Consider the following 27092-nt stretch of genomic DNA (forward strand, 5'->3'; position numbering starts at 1 on the left):
TTTATAAAACCTCTCTATATATGATTTATTTAAGACTGAATTTCCGTGACCTTAGCAAAGCAACTGATAAAAATGGCCATCAATCAACTCATTTCAGGAGTGGTTTTATGAAGAACTTTATATAAGCAAACTTGTTCAAAATTTTAAATAAATAATATTTGCTTTTCTTTTCATGATTATGCAGTAACTCCTAGGGGATTTTTTTAGATTTAGATTTTATTGAAAAGTGAAATGAAGTTACCTAACCTAGGGTAACGAAATGCTCTATGTCCCAATTTAGGTTCCGACACAAAAGTCAAAGCACCTTCATACGCATTGTGAAGGGGGTTGGTTAAAAAACCCTATACAACAACAAGCACGAACCTAGTAATAGTGTCTAACTTTTTATCATTGTGACGTAACACAAATTGAAGGATGAGAGGAGAGGTGGGAAAGGAAACCCCTAAAAAAGAGATGGATTTTTGTTACGTCACAAAGACAAAAAGTTAGACACTCTTACTAGGTTCACAAGCACTCGAAGCACTGAATTTTTTTTCACATTCCCTTTGGGTTTTTTACGGTAGTGTGTAGGTTGTTTTAGGGGCTAGGGGGGGGGGGGGGCATCCAAAACCCCTAATAATGTACCTATCATTGTCTTATCCTTACATCCCTGGTTAATTACCTTTCCATTAATCCCTTAAAGAAGTGTCAGCATTAATTTCATAATTTTCGAGATAAATGAATCATTAATTTTTATTTATTGAGAATTAATTTGTGGGTTAGTTTAGTTAGAATATTGCAAACTAGATATTTAAAAGTTATAATTGCAAAAGTACAAAGGATTATATAAATATTGCTAAACTTTTTTTTACTGAGGTATTGAAATAAGGATAAGAAAATGGATGATAAATTAATAAACATCCCGAAGCTGAATATAATGACTATAAAGGAATGCCTTCATACAATACGAATGACCAATGATAGGCCAGTATACATTTTAACAGTATAATCATAATATGTATATATGCTAGCATATCTTTGGTCATTTGTTTTGTATGACGTCATTTTTATAGGCACTATAAGCTGTTTCATACATTCCATATAATAATAAACAAAAATACACATTATCTAGATCAAAATTATTGGTTAAAAAGTTTGAACACACTACTTTGGAACAAACCAATCACAATTCAATAAAAGTACCCAAAGTTTTGGAGCCAAATAATAACTGGAGTTAAAAGCAGAAAATAACCAAGTACCTCATTATTTTTAGATTTAGGACGCGCGTTTTTTTTCAGGCAAAAATGTACAGTGAGGAAGGACCCCAGAGGCTTGAGTTGCCCGCAGATCAGGTTATCATCAATGATGTTAGTAGCTAAGCCACTCTATGGATGACTGTGTCTGAGTGTCTGTAATGCTGTTATGTTCTATCTTGGAATAGATATAACACAAGACTCAAAACTAATTTAACTCTCTCTCTCTCTCTCTCTCTCCCACTCTCTCTCTCTCTCTCTCTCTCTCTCCCACTCTCTCTCTCTCTCTCTCTCTCTCTCTCTCTCTCTCTCTCTCTCTCTCTCTCTCTCTCTCTCTCTCTCTCTCTCTCTCTCTCTCTCTCTCTCTCTCTCTCTCTCTCTCTCTCTCTCTCTCTCTCTCTCTCTCTCTCTCTCTCTCTCTCTCTCTCTCTGTCAATGTAAGGGAAGTAAGGACTTGACACATAAAACAAGGAAATTTTCATAAAGACAATGTCAATTTTTTAAAAGACAAGATTCTCTTCATCTCTTTCTATCTTTCTCTCTCTCTCCTTCTCTGTCTTTCTTTTTCTCTCTCTTCTCCTTCTCTATCTATCTTTCTCTCTCTCTATCTCTCTTTTTAAAAAGTTCAAACATGAAACAAATCTTGTTTAGGTTCTGGTAAAAATGAGAGACAAAGCTGTTAAAAATCTTCAATCATCCCCTAGGTAGGTAGATAGATAAATAGACATATAGATAGATAGTTAGACAAATAGATAGATATACAAAAAAAAGAATAGATAGATAAGTGATTAAAAGAAGTATATTTTAACAATTTCTAGTACATTAAAGTTGATAACCAATATTGAAAGAATTTCCATAGACAAGGAAGAGAAATTAAAAAAAAATCAGAGGGAAAAAAATTTAGAAGATCACCTTCAATTATGATGTAACATCTAACATAATCTAAAAATGAACTGAGTGTCGATCTAATAATGTCTACAGAGTTGCTTTTCCACTAAGTTTCAACTCTATGGGATGATTCTATTTACGATAAGAATAGGCCCTAATCCATGAAATTGTTTCTGGTAAAACTTTATTGAATATTTGTCTTCACATAGCTTATTTAATTTGCCTTCAAGGAGAGGGATTTCAATGTAGAAAACAAGAACAAAAACGGTCAGAGAAGTGTAGCTTCGTGTATACTTTATACCATGCAAAGTTCTTCAAGGTCATGCAATCAAAGGGTTGATTGTCTGAAGGGCGTTTGAACATACAACCATACACATCAATAAACAATACTTTTTTTCAGAAATACACCAAAATAAGATCTAGTCCTCTAAAGTCTATCCGAAGTTATGTCAAACAACCAGAGTCGCACTCGCAGCTATTCTGCTTTTAAAAACCCGCATCTTTATTCTTCCTTTAATTGTTTTCTCGTACCTTTATCTTTATTTTCACATACTACGTCTACTTGATATGGTTATATACATAAATCTTTTAATTTTATCTTTAGAAAACAGTATATCCATTTAAATTATAAATTTCCATCAATTCATGAAGAAATGCTACTATATAAAAGTTGATTGGAGGGAGGGGACATTGGAGTGGAAATTTACACTATTACCCAAATTCTTAAATCCTTGCTATCTTGTTTCAAAAACTTGTCTAAACACGATCAATAGTTTTATTCTACTACAGAAGGTGTAATTTTGTTTATCATCATTGAAGATGTTTATCAATTTATTGTCCATTGTCTCATCTGTACAGATGCCTCAATGATTAAGATTTTCTCCAATCTACTTCTATATCTGTACTTAACACAATACAATGTTTCACATATGACCTAAAGTCGTAAGTAAATACAATTTTCACAAAACAAAACTTTTTATGAAAAATACTTTTTGTGTGATGCACCAAAATAAAATTGGAAAAGTTAAATACAGATTTTTTTACATCTGCTCTTCACATTAGGTTTAATTTAAAATAAGGCGCGCAGCTACTCAAAAATGAAGGCTATGTTAGTACGTCCAACGTTAATTATGGTTATTTATCGCATTGTTCTATAGACAGCTTTCTGCGGACAATAGAATGTAAAAAAATAGAAGAATAACTCCAGTTGTGTTGACCCTGGGGGGCAAAAGGCGAAACCGGGCTAACAAAAATGCTAATAATTTTATGATTTTATCGGGTTCTCCTTTACAGGGTAGCTTCTCATAGTTCCCGGGAAGGTTTATAACTATTTTCTTGGGGGGTGGGACACCCCTAACCCCCCCAAAAATGAAAAATACCCCCCCCCCAAAAAAAAAAATTTTTTTTTTCTTTTTTATTTTAAATCTAAAATACGCAAAATTGGTTTGATCAAACCTCTTGAGGCAAAACCCCTAGAGGCTATGGCCAAACCGCTAGTTCTCTAAATAGTCCCTAAATTGTCCCTAAAAAGTCTAAAATATTCAGAATCTAAATTACAGATATAAACCTTAGTTTTTTATTCGGCACAACATCTACACTGTCTAGACTATACAGTTCCTACGTAATGTTAATAACACAATTTATACTCTACAGTATCTAAGCATATTATAATTCTAATTAATTCTACTTAATGCCATAAAAGTCCTTTTTAAAACAAGGCTTGAAAGAAACAAAGAAAAAAAATTTATTATTTTTAAGGAATTGAAAAGAAAACAGAATACAATAGTTTTTCTAATTTATGAAGAAAATAATTTCTTTAACATTTAAAATAAACATATTTGAATGAAAATTTTACAATAAACAGATGTTTAACCATAAAATAAATGCATTATTTTGTTTCAGCCGAAAAAATCATATTACATAATACTTTTTTTTTGTTAATGAGAATTTAGAACTACAAATGACTCACAATGAGCTTAACCCTTACAGATCGGGCCCCAATTTCCACCTTAATAGATCGGGGGAGGGGGGGGGGGTTCATATTGACCCCCCCTCTATCTCGGCTCCTGTTACAGTTGGAGACATAAAAATTTTTTCTAGTGGTTCATGTGTATTTTTAGAGAAAATTATTTTTTCTAGTCATAGCGGTCAGACCGCTCCTTAAAACAGCTGTAGAGAGGCCAATTTTGCAGCTAGGATGACCAAATTTTAGGACGAACTTTTATTTTTCATAACAAAAAATTACTTATTCTGATCATCGCCGAAAAACGGCAAATGACGGAAACCGCCATTTTCGGCGGTTACGGCGGTAAAACGGCGGTTGGCGGCACCAATTAATATTTTTATCTGTTTATTGCTGCTCAAGGATTTACCAAAAAAATGTATAGGTCTCTAGCTGTAATAGAAGCCACGATATTCATGATATATGTCTGTAGTAAAAGCCGGACAAAAATCGGTCATAAAGTCGGTCAGGGAGCGGTCAAACGGTCATAACACCACTTTTCTCAGATAGTGATTGATATCTAAGTAGTCACCAAAAAATTTTTAGGTTTCTACCTTATACACAAAAGTCATAATGTAGAAATTAAGATTTATTTAGATTTTTTCTAAATTTGGTGCCACCTAACCGACTTTGACCGGACACCACGACCGACACAGACCAGATATCCTTATAAGATCAACTCTTGCCGACGTATAATTACTAAACTTAAAAAGTCATGAAGTCACAACTCTCTATCTTACCTACAAAAAAAATGACATCGAAAATCTGTAAGGGTTAAACAATTGGGATTGATTGTATTAAAAGTTACGGCAAGCATTATAGCAGAAGCTGAAAAAAGTCAAAAAGAACGGCCATTTTTGTCTTAATAGATGTTTTTTTCACTTTTCTGTCAAAATCTTTCGGCACAATATCCAAAATTGTTAGTTATGATAACATACTTTCCCTTATAAGAAGGACATTTTGACTTATAGAGTAGCCTCGCTAATAAAAAAGGCAGAGCATTAGTTTTTATGATATAAGTTTGCACGTGTGCCTCAATTTACGTACAGTATCACATCTCCATTATGTTTCATATTCGCATAAATATCTAAATGGGACCTATGTGAAATTCAGTTTAAACAAGGATGACAACATCCATAAAAGCGAAGCACTGAAACGGTAGGACAAACAGACATTAACACTTGTATAGTGTCAGAACTGAATAATCAAAATATAAATGTATAAGAGTCGAAGCAATATTGTAAGTAAATTTGTTAAAAAAAAATCCTTCATACAGGATAATGTTTATGGACATACTTATATTTAGGACTTGATTATAGAGTTGCTACGCTTATAATATTGTACTTTGTTGTCCCAGGAATCATTACATCAAAAATCAGATCAATCGGATTATTAGATCACATAAAAATTTGTTGTTAAAGAAGTAGAAAAATTAACATGTTTAAAATGGACTTACGGGCATTCTGGTAATGATTATAGAGTTTCTACACTTTCCAAATCGTACCTAACTACTAAAGGAATCACCATGCAAAGTTTGAAATCGATAGGACAATTCTAAATTTCTAACATGCCCAAATTAACGAAAAAAGCTATCCGTCGCGGACGGACGGACCGACCCTAATTATAGAAAAGCTTCGCTTTTAATAAGTTATTAAACTTGTTTTGCATTTACTTTCAATATATAAATAAGGGGAAAAAATTTGACCAAATATAAAGGGTAATTTGTAATCAAATATCAAAAATAAATCTACAATTTAAAAAATAACTCTACAAATTAAATATCACTATGAAAAGTTTATATTTTCATCAAACGGTTTTTTTTTTATAATTTTGATATAAATTCTGTTTATTTGTTAGAATTTGCGGAAATAAATGCACAATATGTTTGCAAGGTGTCTTTTTTACAAAATAACTTCCTTTTAATATAGATAAACTCAGGCATGAAAAGGTATCAAAATGTTAAACGGAGTTTTTTTACCCGGGAGGACAAACTATCAAAAAGCAAGCCTAGAACACATACGAAGCTTTTCTATTAGGATATTAATTGACACATATCCTACAATTAATGAGATGTTTGCAGACAGACACACATCCTTACACAATAAACACATATTACTAAATTATAATGTTTTTTTCTAAAATGATTGAAAACATCAGTCCTCTTAATCTTTCTTTCTTTCGATGCACTATCCCGGGGTGGTGCATTCTGAATTTAAAAAAAAGTAGATTGTATTAGGAGCATTCCACAGGCACTCCTAAAAGTAACAGGATGTGTGTGCTGTGTATGTTTGTACCTAAAGATCTTGCTAACAATTGAACTGATATGGTTTTCTTTCAAGTGAAGCTTTTTAATGGTTCTGGAAAATGCACAATAGTTAAATTTATAAAAAAAATATAGATGAATATAATTTAGTAGATTTTTTTCTTCTGAAGACATTCTAGGGAAGATACTGTAAGGAATGGGCTGTTCTTACTTCCCTCGCCCTAAACTAGAGGATAGAGGGCCAAGCAACAAGCAACTAAAAATATTTTGTTCTTAGAAAATCCTCATTGTGTGTTCCCCATGGCAATGATTCACTGGATGAAAAGAAGGAAAGAAGAACTTCCTTTGTCAGGTAAAAATAAAAATAAAGCTGGATGTATTACACTAGATAATCTATCAGATAATACCTACAACTTTTTATTTTAATAATCAAGACAATTAAAGAATTAAATAATAATTGTTCCTATGTTTTACATCTATTGGTCCCATATTGGAATCAGCTATACTTTTATCTATAATACAAAGTAGAATGATGTCTGTCTGTCTGTCTGTCCGTCCTTCTGTCCCTTAAGATCTCGGTAACCACTGAACCGATCAGATTCTACTCTTCAGGGTATATACCTATTGGTCATGTGGTGGCGAAGCTGCTAGTTTATTATAAAATCCTAAAAGTCATATTAACCCTTAACGGTCGGGAGGGGGGGTTTTATCTATCTCATTTTCTGTGTGTGTGAAAGATAAAGAGCCCAAACTGCTTGACTTTTTTAGTATGGGTATGACACATAACTGAGAGTTGGAATTTTTTTAATATCTCCATCCTGGCGGGCACAGGATACCAGGAAACCTGGCAGGGTCATCCAGGTAAAGAACAAAATATTTTTTTGACTTAAACAAAGCATTGTATCTTACTAAAATACTAAAATATCCTCTAGTAGTACATCCTCATATTATATACAGGTGTTCAAGTAAATTTCAGGTTCCAGGTATGATCCTGCAGGTCTCCAGAAATCTTTAAAAGGCTCCTGTGGCTGCAACTTTTGACTTAGAGACTTCAAATTTTTAACTTAAGCTTTTCTTACATGTCTACATAATGTATTAAAATTTCATAAAGATCCGCTGTCATTTTCCCGCCGACCGCCGACTGCGGCGGCTGGCAGCTGCCAAATACAGCTGCGGCCGCTGAAATTTATGTTTTGATATTTTAATTAAATATAATATTTACGTAAAAATAAACATTTTCTGCAAAAAAAATTTTCTTCTAGCTTCAAAAATAAAAAAATTACAGCCGTTTGAAATTTTTAAGTAAAAAAGGACCTAAAAACAAAGGTTGTTAAATAAAAGGGTGAAGGAAGCGAAAATTGACCTTGACTTACTTTAGGTCGGAAATTCATCATAAAACAGGGGACTTGTACAAAAAACTTTAGCTATCTAGCTCCAATAGGAACTGAGATAATGAGGGGGGGGGGGCGTTGAACGCCCCTCCGACTGATTAAGGTACGGCAAAGGGCCCGACTGTTAAGGGTTAAATTGGAAAAGTATGTGAAAAAAGAAAAGTCACCAATGAATGGTCTTCCTTGGAATAAAAAGGAATAAGAAGTATTTTCTAATAACTTGGTTTTTGTTAATTTTTGAAGATTTTTTTTGGAAAAGTCTTACGATGCTTTACGATTTAAAAATAGGGCAAAATAAAGTAGAAAATCATAAATGGTCAAAAATATCTAAAAAGTATACATATTATTTACACTTAGTTTAAATGATAAAGGCAGCAAGTTGAATAATCTATTTATAGAACACACTTTAAAAAGTACAGCTTTTCCTACATATTTTTATTATTTAATATCCTTGAAAAAAATGCACTTACAGAGATTTGGATTAGAATTATAAAAAAAATGCACCTCGAATTTTAGTTTTATATTTGAACAGTTTTTTGTATTATTCAGCACAAAGGATTGCCAGGTTTTAATGGGAAGACAGTCATTCTAACTATATTAACTATTCTTCTGAGCTTCTAAGCCTCTTTGTGGTCTCTAGGGGTATTTAAAAAGGGGGAGGGAGTGGGGATATATCACTCAATCACCTTAATTTTTGTTGTTGAAGTTAAAAAACTTTTGTGGTGATTTTCTTAAGGAGAATTAAGCTACACTTACGAAACAATTAATCATTTGGTACAAACAGACTGATGGACAGACATTATACTAGTATGATCCATCTTTAACTCCATCCATTTTATATAATCCCATTCTGTTTCCTGCAATGCGTAGGACTGTCGTATATCATCTTTATCATTTAGGTTCATGCATAAAACATAAACTTAAATGGACAGTCTTACATTTAGTATTTTTTTGTAGCGTAGCTATGTTGTAGTTGTGGTATGTCCGTACGTCAATATTTTGCGCAGCTCTTATTAAAAGAGCATTATATCTTGATTACCTACTCCAAGTTTTAGTTCTAGGCAGGTTTTAGGCTGTTTGTTTGTTGGGGAAAAGGATAAGGTAAATGACTTTATGGGATATTTCACCGAGAAAAAAAAATAGTTAATATAAAGTAATTGTTATTTTTCGCATTGTATTACAAACAGCTTTCCGCGGTATGTAAAATTAAAATTAAATTCTAGTTTTGTTAGCCCCGAATGGCCGATGGCCTAAACTAACAAAAGTGGTATTTATTTTATGATTTTTATTTTAATATTCGTTGAGAGTTGTCTGTAATGAAATAGAATTATCAATTATATTTTGTAAAATGTAAAAATATTGAAATATTAGAGTGTCCTCTAATAAAAACAAATATGTAAAACGACATTACATAAAATATGTACCTCAAGATTCAGGAAGGGGAAAATTCCCCCCCCCCTCAATTTTTGTGTGAAATTCTGCATATGGAAGCTTGTGATTTAAGGAGTGAAAGAATAGTTATTTCTCGCATCGTATTGTAAACAGCTTTCCGCGGATATAAAAATTTACAATTATAAGATTAAAACTATTTTTTTTTAGCTCCTAGATGACTTAGAAAACTGTATATAACTAGATGCTTGACATAATGTTTCAGTATGGCTGAGAACCGGTTCTAATCCACCGTATATTAATCGGTTTGGAAGCGATACTGGAAAAGTTTTTTTTAGTTTAATCATTATTTGCCCTTTTCTCTCTGAGATTAAACTTTATTTCTACAACTGTCATGTTATATTTTTCCAAACAACACATTTCCTTATAATTTTTGTTCCTTTGTAATTTAATTTAATTAAACGGAAAAAATTAAGAAATAATGAAAATAAAGTATGTAGATATATAGGTATCTTATAGGTCCATAAAATCATTTTTTTTTTCAATCTTCAAAGCTTACGACTTACAGTTATAATGTAGTTGATTGTTAAGCTTTTTTATTGAAATGGAAGATATATTAACGACATGCTATAATTCAAATAAAATTTTTACTACATCATTTTTGTCAAATAAATGTGATAATGTCTGTCGTTTTATTGGCATAACGATAAGACTTACATTATATACTGGGTACTTACTTATATTGCTAATACAATATCAACGAAAGATAGATGTGAATACTTCTTTATTGGGAATAAATAAATCATGAATTATTATTATTATATTCATCTCCGTCTATCATACCCATAATAAACTTTTAAACCTAGAGTTCCTATCCCTAATTACATGCATATGAGGTAAGCCGAAGCGTTTCAGCTTACCGGTTGCGAGTTCGAATCCAACGAGCCCCTAGCCTTGAAGTATTCTACCAATAACAAACTAGCAGGATTTACTCATACTGAAATTATATTTAAACTGAATACATTTACAATGGGTGATTACTATATATACAAAAATAGATGATAACAATGAGTTAGGTTTGAAGGGGGTGTGGGAGACAAGGGCATAGCCCGCAGCGGTAGGCATCTGTGGGGTAAGCTGCAGTAAAGGGGAAGGCACCACCTCCCGGTAGGATAGTTGCCTGAGGGGCGCGGGGTTGCTAAGTGGCCGTGTCCCTCCCCCATTTAGCCAGTCCAATCTGACCGCTGCCGGTGGGGTCATCTGCGGTCATGAGGTGAATGGTGATATAATAGGATTAGTGCAGAAGGCTTGACTTGATAAGCCAATGCGTAGCAACTCTGTAGAATGCCCGTCCGTATGCTGCCGTATTACCACAACCTCCCCTTCAAGGGCTGCGGGGCCTCTGAGCCACCAGGCCTTGAACCATGGGAAACGGCAGCCTCTCCCTGGGGCACAGCTCGGTGTAGGACAGCCCTGGCTATACAGGCTCCTAGGGACACTCGTTGCTCGGTCTGGCTGTGGTTGGATATCAGCATTGTCAACTCCTGGTTGGCTCCCAGCTGAGGGTTGGCGACGGCCAGGCCTCGGCGTTGGAAGTTAGGCCTTGTTTGCAGGACTATCTCTGTCTCGGTTGGTAGCTGAACACGAAGGCCTAGGCTCACTCTAGAGGCTCCCAAGGGGGGGACAACGATGGTAGAAGGCGCGTAGAACTCCATAGGGGCGCCCATCTTGTCCAGGTTGCTCGGCCTCTTAGCTCCCACCCGGATGGGGACGGCTGTCATCTGGAGGGGGCACATCGCTTCTGCTTCACCCTCTGGGGCCGCCACTTCCATCTCAGTGGCCACTTCTCCTCCTGAAGGCTCGCTGCTGGCAGATAGGGGCTCCATGTCCACATCAGGGTTCCAGACTGCATCCATAGGTGGTTCTGGGGCCGGTGGCGCCAGCGGTGGTTCGTTGGGTTGGTGCTGCAGGTTCTCTTCCACCGGGTCACGATCCTGGCCGCTGAGCTGTGGGGCGGCGGCTGCCGGCTGGTACACTGGAAACTGTCCTGGTTCACTAGATGGCAACGCCGCAGCTCCGGCCGGCAGCTCAGTGGCGTCCTCGTCGCCGTCCAGGTCGTCTTGGATGTCCGTTGGAATCTGCTGGGCGGTGACATCTCCTGTGTATTTGCGCAGTCGGCCGACATGCGCGGTGATTTCCGAGATCTTGGCTGTTGGAGAGGCGGGTCTGATGACGTAGTGGACGTCCGTGGCCTGTCTCACTATCTTCCAGGGGCCAGTCCATCTCTTGGTAATCTTGGCTGATTTCCCTGGCACCAGGCAGGGGGCCAGATACCAGACCAGGTCTCCAACTTCGTACTAGGCCGTGCCCTCGTAAGCGGCCGCGCTCCTTTGGATGGTTCCCTCCTCTCGCTGCTGGATTGCGTCATACACGGCGTGGTATCATTGCAGGAGGTCTGTACGCACTCAGGACAAGTCTGGACCATCAGGCGGACGTCACGGGACAGGTTGGGCCACCAGAAATCCATGGCGACGCGGGCGATAGTAGCGTCCATCCCATGGTGCCCAGCCATGGGGGCTCCATGGGCCAGGAAGAACGCGTCCTGCTGGAGGGCCGAAGGCAGCAGGTATCTTGTCCTCTCCCCTGTCAGGGTCTGGTCGGTGGTGGTGAGGCAGCCATGCTCGTCGAGTCCAAGGGCTGCGAAGCGGCTGGCGTACTGATGCTCGTTCCGGTCCTTGCCTCGTAGCTCAGTCTTAGTTGGGGCTTTCCCGTTGGCTACCCACTGGCGGACACGGAGCAGGAGGGGATCCTGGGTCTGGGCTTCAAAGACTCGTGCCGGATCCAGCCGTGCTGCGGAGGGTCTGCCAGCTGCGGGCTCCCCTAGCTGGCAAAGGTGATGGAGATATTCAGCCTGTTCTGCTAATTCTTCGGCGGACGCTGCCGGCATATTGTCATCCTCCCGGCGGCTGAGGGCGTCAGCATTGGTATTCTGGGTGCCGGGACGATGGCAGACAGTGAAGTCTAGGGCCGCTAGCTCCTCCTGCCAGCGGGCCACCATCCCTGTGGATGCGTTCAGTGACTTCATCTGTGTTGAATCAGTGTTGATCTGGAAGCTGCGGTAGGACAAGATGCCGTGGAATTTCCGGATCCCATACATGATGGCAGCCATCTCTCCCTTCCAGGACGGATAGCGGGTCTCGGGGTCAGTTGTCTTGCGCCCCACGGCGGCAATGAGCCTCTCCTTGCCATCCTGGCATTGGCTGAGGATGGCAGAGATGGCCCGGCTGCTGTAGTCCGTGGTGAGCTGGAACACGGCTGGTAGGTCAAACCTGGGTGGCGCTCGGATGGGGGCTTGGCAAAACTTGTTCTTGAGCTGTACCAGCTGGGCTTCCATCTCGGCTGTCCAGGTCAGTGTCCTGACCGTTTTCTGCCGATTCATCTCGTAGGCATACTCCAGGATGAACAAACGGTAGTAGCCAAAGAACAACAGGAGCGCCAACAGGTCCTTTGGGGTGATGGGGGCCGGCCAGTCAAGGATGCGGTCAATATAATCCTCTTGCATGGCTATCCCCTCACGGCTGAGGGTGTGGCCCAGATAGTCTACCTTGGCTCGGAACAGCTTGGTCTTGGAGGGCTTGAGGCGGATTCCTGCCCTGCGGTGGGCTTCCAAGACTTCCCGGAGCCTAGCCAGGTGGGCCCAGGTGTCGTGGTGGAAGGTCAGGACGTCATCAAGATATGACTGGAGGTTGGCCGTGCCCAATGGGTTCAGGACCCCTGCAATGAATCTGGAGTAGACAGACGGTGCGGTGGCTAGGCCAAAGGGCATCCTTTTCCATTGGTACAAGCCCCTGGGGGTGGTGAAGGCGGTGCAGGGCCAGCTATCTTCGGACACTCGGATGGTGTAGTACGCAGCCACCGCGTCTAAGGCACTGTAGACGCGGTGTCCCCCAGCTCGTTCTACCAGCTGCTGGATCCTGGGCAAGGGGTAGCTGTCCAGCTCAAGACACTTGTTGAGGGCCCTGTAGTCAACTGCCCAGCGGGTGCTCCCGTCCTTCTTCTTGATGGGCACCAGGGGGCTGCTCCAAGCTGAGTCCGAAGGCTCTATGACTCCTTCCTTCAACCATGTGTCCAGCTGTTTTTCCAGCTCGGCCTCCTGCCGTGGGTTCAAATCACAAAATTTCTGGCGGATAGGCTGGGTCCCTGGCTTGAGGCGCAGCTGTAGCTCTACTACGTCAGTGCAGCCTGGGGTGGAGTTGGAGAAGACGTCCCTGTACTCCGACAGCAGGGTCCAGACCTCCTTCTTGAGCAGGGGGTCCTTGCGCAGAAATTCGTTCTCCTCCATCTCAAGATCTGCCCACAGCTGCTGCATATCTGGGGGCTCAACAGGCTCTTGGAAGGAATGGATGCGAGGGGGAGGCTTGTCGGAGACCTCCAGAATGTCGGGCTTCACCAGCTCCCCAGCCACGGGGAGGCCGGCGTTCAGCAGGAGAGGCATCTCCCCCTCATTTACCACCAGCACTCGGAACACGCTGGCGGAGCCAGGCCTGTGCGCATACAGGCCTTCTGGTATGACAAGATACTCCCCAAACCTCTGTTCTGGGGCAGACAGCTGGATGGCGTCCTTGGTGCGGTGTCCCACTAGCTCAACAGGGACAGCCATGACGCCGCGTCCAGGCAAGACCACCCGCTTGGCTGTACGGAGTTGGGGTGGTTGGCCATTGGTTGGAGTGACAGCACTTAGCCTGTAAGTGGCTGGCACAGGGTCAGCTTTGGCTCCGGAAGCAACCGGCCGTGATTTGACGGGCTCGGCGCCGGGAGAGGCTGAGGTATCGGAGCCATGCGTGGCTCCGAGGGCGTCCGGCCACGACTTGACGGGCTCAGCGCTAGGAGAGGCCGGGTTGTTGGGGCCAGCCTTGGCTCCGGGGACGTTTGGCCACGACTTGACGGGCTTGGCGCCGGGAGAGGCTGAGGCATCAGAGCCATGCGTGGCTCCGAGGGCGTCCGGCCACGACTTGACGGGCTCGGCGCTAGGAGAGGCCGGGGTGTCGGGGCCAGCCTTGGCTCCGGTGGCGTGCGTCCACGACTTGACGGGCACGGCGCCGGGAGAGGCTGAATCCTGGGTGCTGGGCACGGCTCCGAGTGCATCAGACCAGGGCTTGACGGCCTGGTCTTGGACTTGGCAGGTTGGATTGCTGGGGGGCCCAGGTAGAGAGGGCCAGGTGGACATGGCTGGCCGTTGATAAAGGTATCGGCGGAGAAGATAGGCTCTGGAGGGCTGGAAATCTCAGGGAACGTCGTTGGCAGGCTCTCCAGAGGCACCTTGGGCACTGGGGGCACTCCCATGGCTAGCAGGTTGGTCCCCCTGTGGGCGTTCAGCGCAGCATCCACCCAGTGCGTGCCTTTCTCGACTACGCGCGGCTGCTCCGGCAGTGGGCCTCGCAGAGGCCCCTCGTAGCTCAACTCTCTCTGGGCTGTCTCCCGGTCTATGGGGACGCCACAGAGTGGGATTAACTCCCCATGCACCCACAAGCAGGGGGGTTGCATGTCGAAACAGAGCCTAGTTCCGAACTCCTTGAGAAAGTACCCCCCTAAGTTCAGGGGGTGTGAGAGGTTCCGTACCACGGTCACGTGGTACAGATGGAGTATAAGAGTGTGTGAGACTGCCATATATAATTCATATAACTTTCCAATTACCTGAAGGGGCTGCCCTTCCTCATTAGCAGTCAGGATTTGGGTGTTGTCTGGAACCAACATCCTCTGCACGCCCATTGCGTGCATGAGGTGCTCAGAAATAACAGCGGACCCTGGTACATGGTTGCCAGAATCTACCATGGCATCAACCTGTACGTGCTGGGCAGGGTCAGGAGTAGGGAACCTCACCCTGATATGGCAGGGGAAGTGGAGGTCCTGCCCTTGAGACAAGGGGGCCTCCCGCTCGGCTGGGGTCAGGCGAAATTTCGGCGGTGGCCGAACCGCAGCTATGGTGCTATCGCATACCATAGTGTTTGTAAACCTTTGGTGGTGGCTTACACTGTAGCTTCGAATCACTAGAGCTTATCAATTATCACTGGGTCAACAATTTTATATTTTATCACTTGGTTGACATTTATAAACACTTATGTGTAGTTATCACTAGGAGCTCTAAGTGTGATTCTGGAAGCAATGGCAGCAGGGAATGTCCGTCCTGCAAGCGTCGATGGGTGGCGGCGGCAGGGAATGTCCCGTCCTGCAGCGCCGCGGGTTCGAATCCCGAAGGGTGGCGGCAGGGAATGGCCCGTCCTGCAGCACCGCGGGTTCGAATCCTGGGGGTAACGGCAGGGAATGTCCCGTCCTGCCGCACCTTGGTCTCAAATTCTGCTATCCGTCGCAGTGGTAGGCCTTACTTGTGTGCTGAAGCTTCGCAGCCACACATTGCCTTCTCAGGGAGACCAGCTACGCAGCTGTCCGTCTCGTAGGTTTGGCCTGGGTGTCCTGGGGCTTGTCCCAGCTACACTTGCCAAATTAGACTCAGTTCTGTAGCCGTCTGAGCTAAATTATCCGATTACTGTGGCTGCGCACCTAGCGCTACTCCCGCACGGTACGGAAAAACGCCGTAAACTGGCGCTTTTAGCAGGCTAAATCTGCTTGCCGTAGGCCAGAGGCCTACATAATGCGTTCAAAATGATGGAAAATCGACCTGAAAAGGCCGTCTCGCGGGTCAGTTGGCTTCTTAATTGGCGGCTGACTGTCCCCTTACTTGCAAAAGGGTCCAATCAGGGGTAGAATTGGCTAGTTTCTGCAGGGCTCGATTGAAACACGCTGACACCAAGTTGTGGTAAGCTGAAGCGTTTCAGCTTACCGGTTGCGAGTTTGAATCCAACGAGCCCCTAGCCTTGAAGTATTCTACCAATAACAAACTAGCAGGATTTACTCATACAGAAATTATATTTAAACTGAATACATTTACAATGGGTGATTACTATATATACAAAAATAGATGATAACAATGAGTTAGGTTTGAAGGGGGTGTGGGAGACAAGGGCGTTGCCCGCGGCGGTAGGCATCTGTGGGGTAAGCTGCAGTAAAGGGGAAGGCACCACCTCCCGGTAGGATAGTTACCTGAGGGGCGCAGGGTTGCTAAGTGGCCGTGTCCCTCCCACATTTAGCCAGTCCAATCTGACCACTGCCGGTGGGGTCATCTGGGGTCATGAGGTGAATGGTGATATAATAGGATTAGTGCAGAAGGCTTGACTTGATAAGCCACTGCGTAGCAACTCTGTAGAATGCTCGTCCGTATGCTGCCGTATTACCACACATACTTGATTTTAAGTGCAATTGGTGGGGGTAATTTTACGTAAAAATAAAAAAATCTAGATAAATATATTGGTTGAAAAGCTGAGACACTTCTCGTTTATACAAACCATAAAATATTTAATAAAAAAACCATAGTTATTATTCAAAAAAATTACAGAACGCGTGTATAACCTTGTCAAATTTACAGTTACTCCGTACTGCTTTCTGTTTATTCCATCCATTAGATGACACATCATAGTATATGATAAAAAAAAACATTGTAAGAACAATCCATCCACATTATTGGTTGGATTTTTATACATTTTAGTACGTAATGACAGTTATTTTTCCTTTCATCCATATAATAATGCTAAAAACGAATTGAATGAAAAATATGGCTTTTAGAGATTCCTTGACACTAAAAAAAACATACTTTTATTTTGAAATTCAATGCATTTCTTATACGAGTTTTTCTAAATGACTTAATATGTGTGCCGTTTAAAGGGATACTCCTTGTTTCTAATATTTTATTTTCATACTAGCGGGAACGCCCCAAGAGGCCTCCAGGGACACTTGAGTTAGGGGGAGTTGACCCTCCTCTTTAAAAAAAAAGTTGTTGGAGAATATTTTTTCCGAGGGGAGATTTCTTTTGGGAGAGTAGTTACCTTCCCTCAAAATAGTTATAAATACAGGACCTATAAAAAGCTTCACTGTAACGAATCTAAAAACAGATAACTATTATTGAAGAGTTTCTCTTTTATGCATTTCTTATATTTGTTTGAAATGACTTAATATGCACAATTTCTTTCTCTTTTTATTTCAAATAAAATAAAGAATTGAATTTAAATTTCTCATCTTTTATTGAGCATAATTTTTATACAAATCTATAAAAATGAAAATTGAAAAAATGCTTTATTGTATTTTCGAGCAAAGCAACTCAAGTCATACTTGTATTATTAGTTTTGCAGCATCAGCAATTGTAAACCAGTGCCTTGAGTGAGAACAAATAAATACAAACAAATAAAAAAATACTGACATTATATCATGTTGTTCTAGGAATCATTATCTAAAAATCAGATAAATAGGATAAATTCATCATATACAGTTTATTATCAAAAAGTAAGAAAATATTTTTTTTAAATAGATCATAAAACTATTTAAAGCTACTATGTAAAAATGTACCTGTTTGTTACAGGAATGAACTTGCCAAGTTTGAAATGGAAGGAACAATTATAGCATGCCTAAATTACCAACTATTAAAAACTATCCAATATGGACGTTTGGATAGACCCTTTGAAACAATTTTACGAATTTCTAGTCTCTGTTTTAAAAAGCTTTGAAATTAATTTAAATATCTTTTCTTATATATTATATAAATTGCTTCTTTGAAAAATGGTGTCCTTTTTAAAATTTGTCTTTATGAAAGTAATAATATCTGTAAACTTTTAAATGCCTCTGTACATATATCTTAAATCGAAATGCTATCAAATTGGAATAATAAAACAATGGCGTAATAAGAATACTGATAGGCATCCCAACCCAATAATTACATTATGATTTCAAAGACACGTTCTTAAAAGACATATTTTCTTTGGCTAGCCCTTAAAGGGGGCCCCTAAGGTTTCCTAGTGCCCATAATAACCTAACCAAGGCTGTTCGAAAGTATTAAAGAAACAAATAAAAAAACACATTCGCCCCTTCCCCCCTTTCCTATTCATTAAATAAATAAGAGGTCGGGTAATTAGTGCCCAAAAATGTTCTTTTTGTGAAAGAATAAGATTATGTTTTCATTGTTTCAAGAATGGAGTTTGGGGGGATGTGTTGATTTTAACCCCATTCTTATCACCTCTTTACTCCCCTAGGAAAAATGTTTCGAGGAGGATTTGACCCCACCCTCAGAAAAAAATATATCCATGCCCCTGTGTGGACTGAATATAGAGATCGAAGTTGATTAGTTTAAGCTATTGGATATTGAAGTCTAGATAGTTTTAATCCTTCCAATTTATATGCACACACATTTCAAGGTCAATTCTTAAATAATAATTATTACATTTAAAGTTTATTTCATAAAAAAATTGGTTCATTTTTTCGAGTTCAATTCTTAAATAGTGATAATCATGCACATATATTTGCAATTTCAATCTTTAAATTTTGATCTATATGCTCCATATTTCAAGTTCAATTCTTAAATAATGATAATCATGCACATATATTTCAAGTTCAATCTTTAAATTATAATTCACATGCTCCATATTTCAAGTTCAATTATTAAATGAAAATTTTTATGCAAGAAGTTCAATTCTTAAATAATAATAATCATGCACATATAATTCAAGTTCAATCTTTGAATAATAATTGATATGCATCATAGCTTAAGTTCAATCTTTAGATGTAAATTTCAAGTTTAAGTCAAATCTTTAAAAAACAATTATTATGCATCATATTTCAAGAAAATTTCTCAAATAATAACTTATATGTTTATTTATTTCAAGTTCAATTTTTCAATAATGATTGATATGCTAGCATATTTCAAGTTCAATTCTTAAATACATTAAAGACTATTAATATTAGTATAATATTTGCTTTTATTTTACAACCCTGCACCCATAAATTCAACCAGGTAACTGCCAATAAAATGATTATGGTGAAATACCACATAAAAATTAACATTATATTTGTTTGTCTGTATTGAAAGATCTCGCTAACTGCTGCACCAATATGACTCTTGTTGGTTCTGAAATGGTTTTTGGCTGTTTTACCGGAGGGACTTCCACCCTCCTGAGTGAAATACCTCCGAGAAATATTAACCTCTTTATCTAAATAAAAATATCTTAAACTAAATTGAGATTGGGAGTAAATATACCTTCATCCCACTATAAGCCAAAGGATTTACCATAATAAAGTTAGTAGATTTTTTACAAGTAATTTGTTTTAAGGTTTGATGACCATGAGCCTGAGTTGATTGAGAGACTGGCTGAGATTGAGACAGGTAGGAAAAAACTTTTTTCTTTCTCTCACCCATATAAAAATGGACAGAAAAAAAAGGTGGTCCATCATTGGAAACACTTTTTTCTCATGGGTGAAGAATCTCATAGAAATTTTTTTTTTTTTTGAAATTTGTGCCCCTTAGAACACAGCTTTCGCAATGTTGACCGCTGTGGTTGGAACTTTAAAAATGCGGTCTTTTCTTCCCGGTAACAAACTTTTTAAAAAATCATTTATTTTGCAGTCAATAGTTTGCATAGAAAACAATGTGAGAGCAAAACGAGAGAGGTGGGATTAATTGTATTCTAAATATTTTTTTTATTTAGTTGAAGTTGAGAAGCTTGATGAATCATTAGAGAGAAAGATGAGTGACACAAACAAACTTGCTCCTCCTGAAGGAATACTTTTTATTCACATCAAAATAACCAAAAACATTCAGAGTAGCATTGTCTGCCTTTAATAATAGTAATTTAACAATCTTAAAATAATTTTTGCCCACCAGGTGTTGACGTTGGATGAAGAATTGTCAACTTTGTGTATTAAATAAGTTTGTTTTTGTGCAATATTTTCAAATTTATAAATCAGCTAGGGAGTTGAATCCATTTTTATAGAAGCAGAAATATAATCTATGATTATGGTTTGGACCCTCTAAAACTGTAATCTACCTTTCCACTTTGCCCTCTCTTGGTGAAGATATCTTCAACGCCGATACGATTTTTGAAATGTAAGATTCTACTTTCCCTTCTCTTGGTGAAGATATCTTCAACGCCGATACTATTTTTGAAATGTAAGATTCCACTTTCCCCTCTCTTGGTGAAGATATCTTCAACGCCGATACGATTTTTGATATTTAAGATTCCACTTTTGCCTCTCTTTGTGAAGATATCTTCAACAAGAGAGACAAAAGTGGAAAAATTAGATTAAGATTATATTTAAAATATTTCTGTATGTTTTACATGATCTCATTGAAAAAGTCGCAACTTAGTAGATAATTAAAATTGTTTTGAGTTCTTTTTATGAATTGTTAAATAAAGTAATTTCTCGTATTTATTCGAATCCGGTGGATAGGAACGGTTCTCATTCATACGAAAAAACTATGTCTAGCATCGTATTATATTCAGTTTTCTACGAATATTGAAATGTACAATCATAATATTGAAACCAGTTTTTTTATTCAGCACCTCGGGGCTAAAAATTATAATTGTACATTCTATATCCGCGGAAAGCTGTTTATAATACGATGCGAGAAATAACTATTCTCTAGTTTTTTAAGATAATAAGATTATTTGGCTAGCCTCCGGCACCTCGGGGCTAAAAAACTAGTTTTAATCTTATAATTGTACATTCTATATCCTCGGAAAGCCGTTTATAATACGATACGAGAAATAACTATTCCATTCAACTTAGCTTTTTTTTAAAAGGGATCAATATTAAAAAAATTTATTGTTAAAGTTTTACCATTGGTAAAAAGTATAAATGTTGCCAGATGAGGAAGCTCTAACCCCTGTTCCTCTACAAGGACAAGAACACAGGATAAAAAGATGGACCGACAGTCTTAAGGTAATAATCATTTATAATGGGCAAAGTAGACAGATCCAAATGTATAATTAGAAATCATACAATGTAGATAGATTCAACGGTATTAAAAGTATTTAACCCAAATCACTCTACAAGGACAAGAACACAGGATAAAAAGATGGACAGACAGTCTCAAGGTAATAATCAGAAAATATAGGCAAAGTAGACAGATCCAAATGTTCATAATTAAAAGGGAGAATGTGTGTGTGTGTGTGTGTGTGTATGTAGCCATTGTTTCTTAGTGTTTAGACCTAAGAAGTCAAGGAGTAGGACGAGTAGGTCTATCAAGCTCCACATCATGAGTTGACCCGCTGTTGCATGGAAGTTACTCTTTTTACATCACACTCGCAGAGTATGGCGGGTATTCCAAATTAAGTCACCGTAATGAATGACGCATTCCGCAGGGGAGCCTGATATAAAGGTTGTATTGATATTATGTATGTGTGGATAAGTGAGTATCCAAACTACTCAATTATCTCCCTTTTTATACAACCAAGGAGAAGTTGAGTGAATAAATTGCGACTGAGAAATTCAAGTTACCGTATGAGGAATTCGAACTCTCTCCACTATAACTCAGTTCGTTATCACTGAGCTACGACGCCCCTTACCTCGGGGGGAAAATCTATAAAGGCTTTTGACTGATACAGTCATATTTTTCTACTATGCATGACAATAGATAATTGTATATAAAGATAGTTTTTATTTACATGTATTCCAAATTAAATGTCAGGTTTAATAGTATTTATTTTACTAAAAATGAAAAATTTGTTGGGTAGATATAAACATTTTTCTCGTATTTATTCGAATCCGGTGGATAGGAACCGGTTCTCATCCATACGAAAAAACTATGTCTAGCATCGTATTTTATCCAGCTTTCTACGAATATAGAAATGTACAATCATAAGATTAAAACCAGTTTTTTTAGCCGGTGCCTTTGGCACCTCGGGGCTAAAAAAACTAGTATTAATCTCATAATTGTACTTTCTATATCCGCGGAAAGCCGTTTATAATACGATGCGAGAAATAACTATTATTTGATATATCTTTCAATGTAAATGTAGATATAAGGAATATGGAGAAATCGAGTAGGATTCTGTATGCGGTTATTTTTTCGCTGGATACAAACCCTTTTTAAAACAGCAAGAATTATTTTTATTGAGATTTCCAAGGAAACTTAAATAAGAAAATAAAACTAATTAATAGTTTAACCTCCCCCCCCCCCCAAAAAAAAAAATTTTTTCTAAAAATAAGATAATAAAGAAAAATTTACTATACTCCTCTACAACAAGAAAACTTGGGCTAAAATTAATCATCTTGTATAATTGAATACCAGCAGCGATAACTTGCAAAGTATTTTTACTCTTTTCGAAGTCTGCACTTTAAAAGAAATTTTTAAATTTAGATTTAAAAATTTTCCAAACATTTTATCCAGAATTTAAAATTTAATGTATGTTCAGGAATCAGGTCGGGAATATGATTGAATAAATTTGTATTTGTATTTGTCCTTTTGAAAACCGATTCTAATGCTTTAATTGTCCTATAACCACGAGATACTTTCAAAGGATGACAAGCTAACACTGACTTTGTAATATGGTCTTAAAATCCTGAAAATCTACCATGTAGATTTTTTTCCTTCTAGTTTTGTGGATTTTTCATTTTATTTTTAATTGATGATAAATAAACATAAAATTACTTTTAGATGTGCATGAAGTCCAAATCGCCCAATTAAATTTGACATTATTACTTGTATTTTCTTTAACATTACTTCTTTTGTTTGGTCGTTGTATGTTTTATAAATCTTTTAGATTAATTTAATAATGAAAAAACCCTGTTTGGCTTTAGGCATCCATGGAAAAAAAATCTTCACTGTATTCCTGACATGGACCTGTTTTAGATAAGATAAATGTCTTTCATAAAAAATATGAACACATTTTTTATGTGGAAAAATAGAGTTTCAGTATTATTATTATTGTTGTTCTGTATCACACTATGCTCAGGAACCAACGAAGCCAAAGGCATATGATACCAAAGTGAAGTCCAAAGGTTGAACTGTAAATTATACATTTTTAGAGACATTCGTTGGCTCAAAACTTTAAATACTTTTATTGAATATTGATTGGTTGGCTCAAACAAGCAATGCCTAAATCTTAAAACTTATAATTCAATCTACAGAAGGGTTAGCGCATGATTAATTTTCTGACCTAAATTGAGATATATTTCGAGATTTTGTTTTCAATTACGTTCAACTTAAACTGTCCAGGACCATAGCGTGACGTTTGTCTGTTAGATATTATTTATGTAGTTTTACCTTCGCTTTTATTTTTATATATACAAACTAATTTTTTTTCTATGACGTTTTTTGTAGCGAAGCTATTTGACTTTTTCCACTATCAAGCTCTAATATTCTCTCCTTCCCGTTCTCTCTCTATTATTGAAGGACCAGAGAGAGTAGAAAAATAGCTTGAAACCATCCAAAGACTTATTTATCAAAATAAAATAGCCTGAAACCATCACAGGACTTATGCGAAGCTTGACTAAAATAGAGAACCCAGTCGGTTCAGTGGTTATATTCATATGATATTTTAAAGCTTATACTATTGCACCTAATCTTTCTTGTTTTCTTAATGATTGTTCTCTTATGAACTTGGTGATTAGTCAAATATTTAATTAGTCTGAGCTAGAATTTTTTCATATTACAGATTTAACCCTATTTAGGGGGGGGGGGGCTCCAAATCATTACTGTTCCAGGGAGGAGGGGGGGGAGGGTGTAAATTCCCCCATCATAACTCGGAAACTATACAACAACTTTGGAGACTTTAATTGAATTTTAATTGGTTGGTTCAAAAAGTTGAGTGTCAAAGCGTTTCAACCACTTGTTGTAATCTATTAAAGGGATGTTTTTTTTATCAAATCATTGGGGCGTTACATCAATTCATCGGCCATTGTCGTGTCCCTTTGGCTCACTGTTATTTACCGCCTTGCCACCGTTATATACCGTTACAACGGTGATATCGGCAAATGATTATTCTCCAATGCAAAATTATATTTTTATTTCTCTGTACAAAATAAATTTTTTTTTATTGTATAGATGATATTTTTACGATTGAATGTAATTTTTCTTGCCTTATCACTATCAGAAAACATATTTCTTTTTGGCTGTACACAGCTTTGGACACTGACAAAAAAAGAAGTATTAAAAATCACAAAAATAAATCTTGTATTCTATTTAAAACCCAGCTACTACACAACTTTCTTTAATATGTTGCCTTTTCAACAACAACAAAAATGATATTGATAAGGAATTCATGTGTTTGTCCCTTTGTTTGATATGCGCGCCCTCACTCCTAGTATCTTAAAAATCTGTATTAGAGGAAAGGAGGGTAGAAAATAGCTTAAAACTATCCCATATTTTTCTAAATCAGAATTATTTAACTTTGCATAGTAGATTTTTATTAAGAATATTTAATACTATTGCCATCAAGTAGAAATATTATCGTTAATCCATCAATCTCACGATAAATGTACGATAAACGATGTACTATATCACCAATGATGATAAACAATGATTTCATTGTGGTCCAAATGCTATAAGAAAGAAACCAACATTAAAAAAAGAGAGGGGTAGGTTTCTGGAAGAATCCGTAAAGGTGTGTGTTTTAAGGCTTAAAAATAGTAGTAGAACGATAATATTCACTAAATATGTGTATTTCTTATTGAAAAGAACTATAGACAAAAAAAATAAAAGTTAACATAAATTTTTATCGTTCTACTACTGTTTTTAACTTATAACACATAACCTTTACGGATTTTACCAGAAACCTACCCCTCTCTTTGTTTTAAGAATAAATTTTTATTCTTCCAAAATTTAACAATTTTCTCAAGTGACTTTATGTTTGTCCTACTGGGACGACTAAAAGGTTTGTCATAACTGCCTCCAAAGTGTCGCAACTAACAGGGATCTAAAGACAGGAGACAATTTACGATAGATATTAAATTGAACATCCCTAATTATGAATAACAAAATTAGCCTTTTCTGTAGAATTAGAATACCAGTTTAAAAGTTTTAAAAACTGCAAATTTGTATCATATAAAATTTAACAAAAAGTCCTCACATTTCTGTAGCCAACGCTGTTAAAAAAACTTTGAATTCCAGTTACATTGGTTTAAAATGTTTAATAACACCATATTGACAATTAAGAGGGTGTGTTTTGACACTATGATAAGAAAAGACTTGATGCGGTAGTGATGTTTTACCCATATTTTATTGAAATCTATGTCAAGTAAAAGAAAGGGTGACAGGTATAGGGCAATGAAATATAAATAAAGAGGTTAATTTTGTTCGCGCATTTTCCGTAAAGTTGGGGTTTGGTCAAAAGCACTTATTAAGTCAAACTGCTCCTAATTATGACCAAATGTATATATATGAAATGGTCATAATTAAGAACAGCTTGACTCAATAAGAGCATTTGACTAAACCCCCAACGCCAAACTTTACGCGAAAAAATGACCCTCTTTTACCACAAATTATTATTATAATTGTAATTGTAAAACTGGCAATTATTGTGGGATTAAAGGTTTAAATGATTCGATTAATCGCTATAGTTTCTAATCATATGTTGAACTGATATAAATCAACCTGCTTTAATGAAAATAAAACCAGTAGAATACTTCTTGAAAAGCAAGACTTCCTTCCTTTAATCATATTGTAAAACAGATGGTTAGACATTATGTTACTTTGTGATATAGATTAAGAATGCTTTAATAGGGTTATGAAAAATTTCATCTGTAACAAATTCCGGGTATAGTCCTTTCGTGGCAATGCTCCTTAAGGGGCGTTTCTTCGTTTTTCTCACAGCAGCTTTTCTCCTATTACTAGTCCCTGCGGGGCCAATTGCCTAACCCTGTGGGGCAATCACTTAACCCAATATAACCTAACCTAACCTAAAATAACCCATCAAAAGCCATTTTAAAGGTCGATGCCACGAAAGGGATTATTCCCCAAATTCTTAATTGATAAATAAAATTGCTTATATAACTATCTTGGATTTGATAAATTTCCAATCTTTATTGTTTTTACTATTTCATATTCAGATATTCAGGGGTGTGTAGGAGGGAGGTATTTATCTTTAGCTGCCCCCCACCCCTTGACAAAAATCATTCAGGTCGCAAAAATTGTAAGTGCGTCTCCAGCAGTGATAATTCACGACAAATTAATGTACATCACTAATAAGGATAAACAAAATTAACCCTTCTGTAGTAGAAAAGCATGTATGTACAAACATATCAAGAGTTTTACAAAAGTTTTCAAGTCAACGAATTAGAGAACATGGTTATAAAACTTAAGGTGCATGTAAAATAAAAAGTCATGTCATATTTTCCCTCTTTCATTGCGCCATCCCGCGACCCCTTGGCTGAACTCTGGGCACGCCACTGTTGAGTATTATTCTAAGATTTGAAGTATTGATGTTAGACAAATATAATATCTACAATTCAAACACAAATGTCAAATATACATTCTTTCAAAACAGATCTTTATAATATAACTATCTATATTTTTTTCTCTATCTATATTTCTTGCAGTCTCATAGATTGAATCACTCCCTCCCCCTTCCCCAACCTCAAGTGCCCCTAGAGACCTCTTGAGGGCGTAGCCGCTAGATCACTAATATACACACAGACGGAGCAGCTTATAATGCCTATAAAAATAATTACTTCATATAATACAAATGACCAATGATAGAGTAGTATAGATTTTAACATTAATTTATCAATTAAAATGCATAATGGCCTATCATTGGTAATTTGTATTGTATGACGTCATTTTTTTATAGGCACTATAAGCTGCTTCCACACATGCACAATAGAGACAGACAGACATGTCTGTCTGTCTGTCTGTCTTTCTGTCTTGCTGATAATTCATATAAATCTATTATAGTTATCATAAACACATGATAAGAAAGGTTTTGTATCAGAAAATATTAATATAAATTACACCTTTAGACATATTTTTAATATGACCTTTGAAAAGTGGAAAGTTAAGTAATAAAATGTAATATAGGGTTTATTAATTTTAATTGTACCAATAAATAGTT

The 27092-nt window shown here is 37.7% G+C and overlaps 1 protein-coding gene across 1 annotated transcript in view; it reads left to right on the top strand.

Annotated features, from left to right (window-relative positions):
- Positions 1 to 1256: 1256 nt before the first annotated feature.
- Positions 1257 to 27092, top strand: part of LOC145305602 (uncharacterized) — a 28508-nt gene continuing 2672 nt past the window's right edge. Inside the window, exons 1-6 of the mRNA XM_080147289.1 lie at positions 1257 to 1331; positions 1884 to 1936; positions 6663 to 6737; positions 19374 to 19426; positions 19749 to 19818; positions 20907 to 20982. Of these exons, the coding sequence (XP_080003415.1) occupies positions 1284 to 1331; positions 1884 to 1936; positions 6663 to 6737; positions 19374 to 19426; positions 19749 to 19818; positions 20907 to 20982 (375 nt within the window). The 5' untranslated portion in view covers positions 1257 to 1283. The remainder of the gene's footprint in view (positions 1332 to 1883; positions 1937 to 6662; positions 6738 to 19373; positions 19427 to 19748; positions 19819 to 20906; positions 20983 to 27092) is intronic.

This window comes from Acartia tonsa, chromosome 14 (assembly GCF_053477335.1).
Source record: "Acartia tonsa isolate MP-2025a chromosome 14, ASM5347733v1, whole genome shotgun sequence".
In the NCBI taxonomy this organism is placed as follows: domain Eukaryota; kingdom Metazoa; phylum Arthropoda; class Copepoda; order Calanoida; family Acartiidae; genus Acartia; species Acartia tonsa.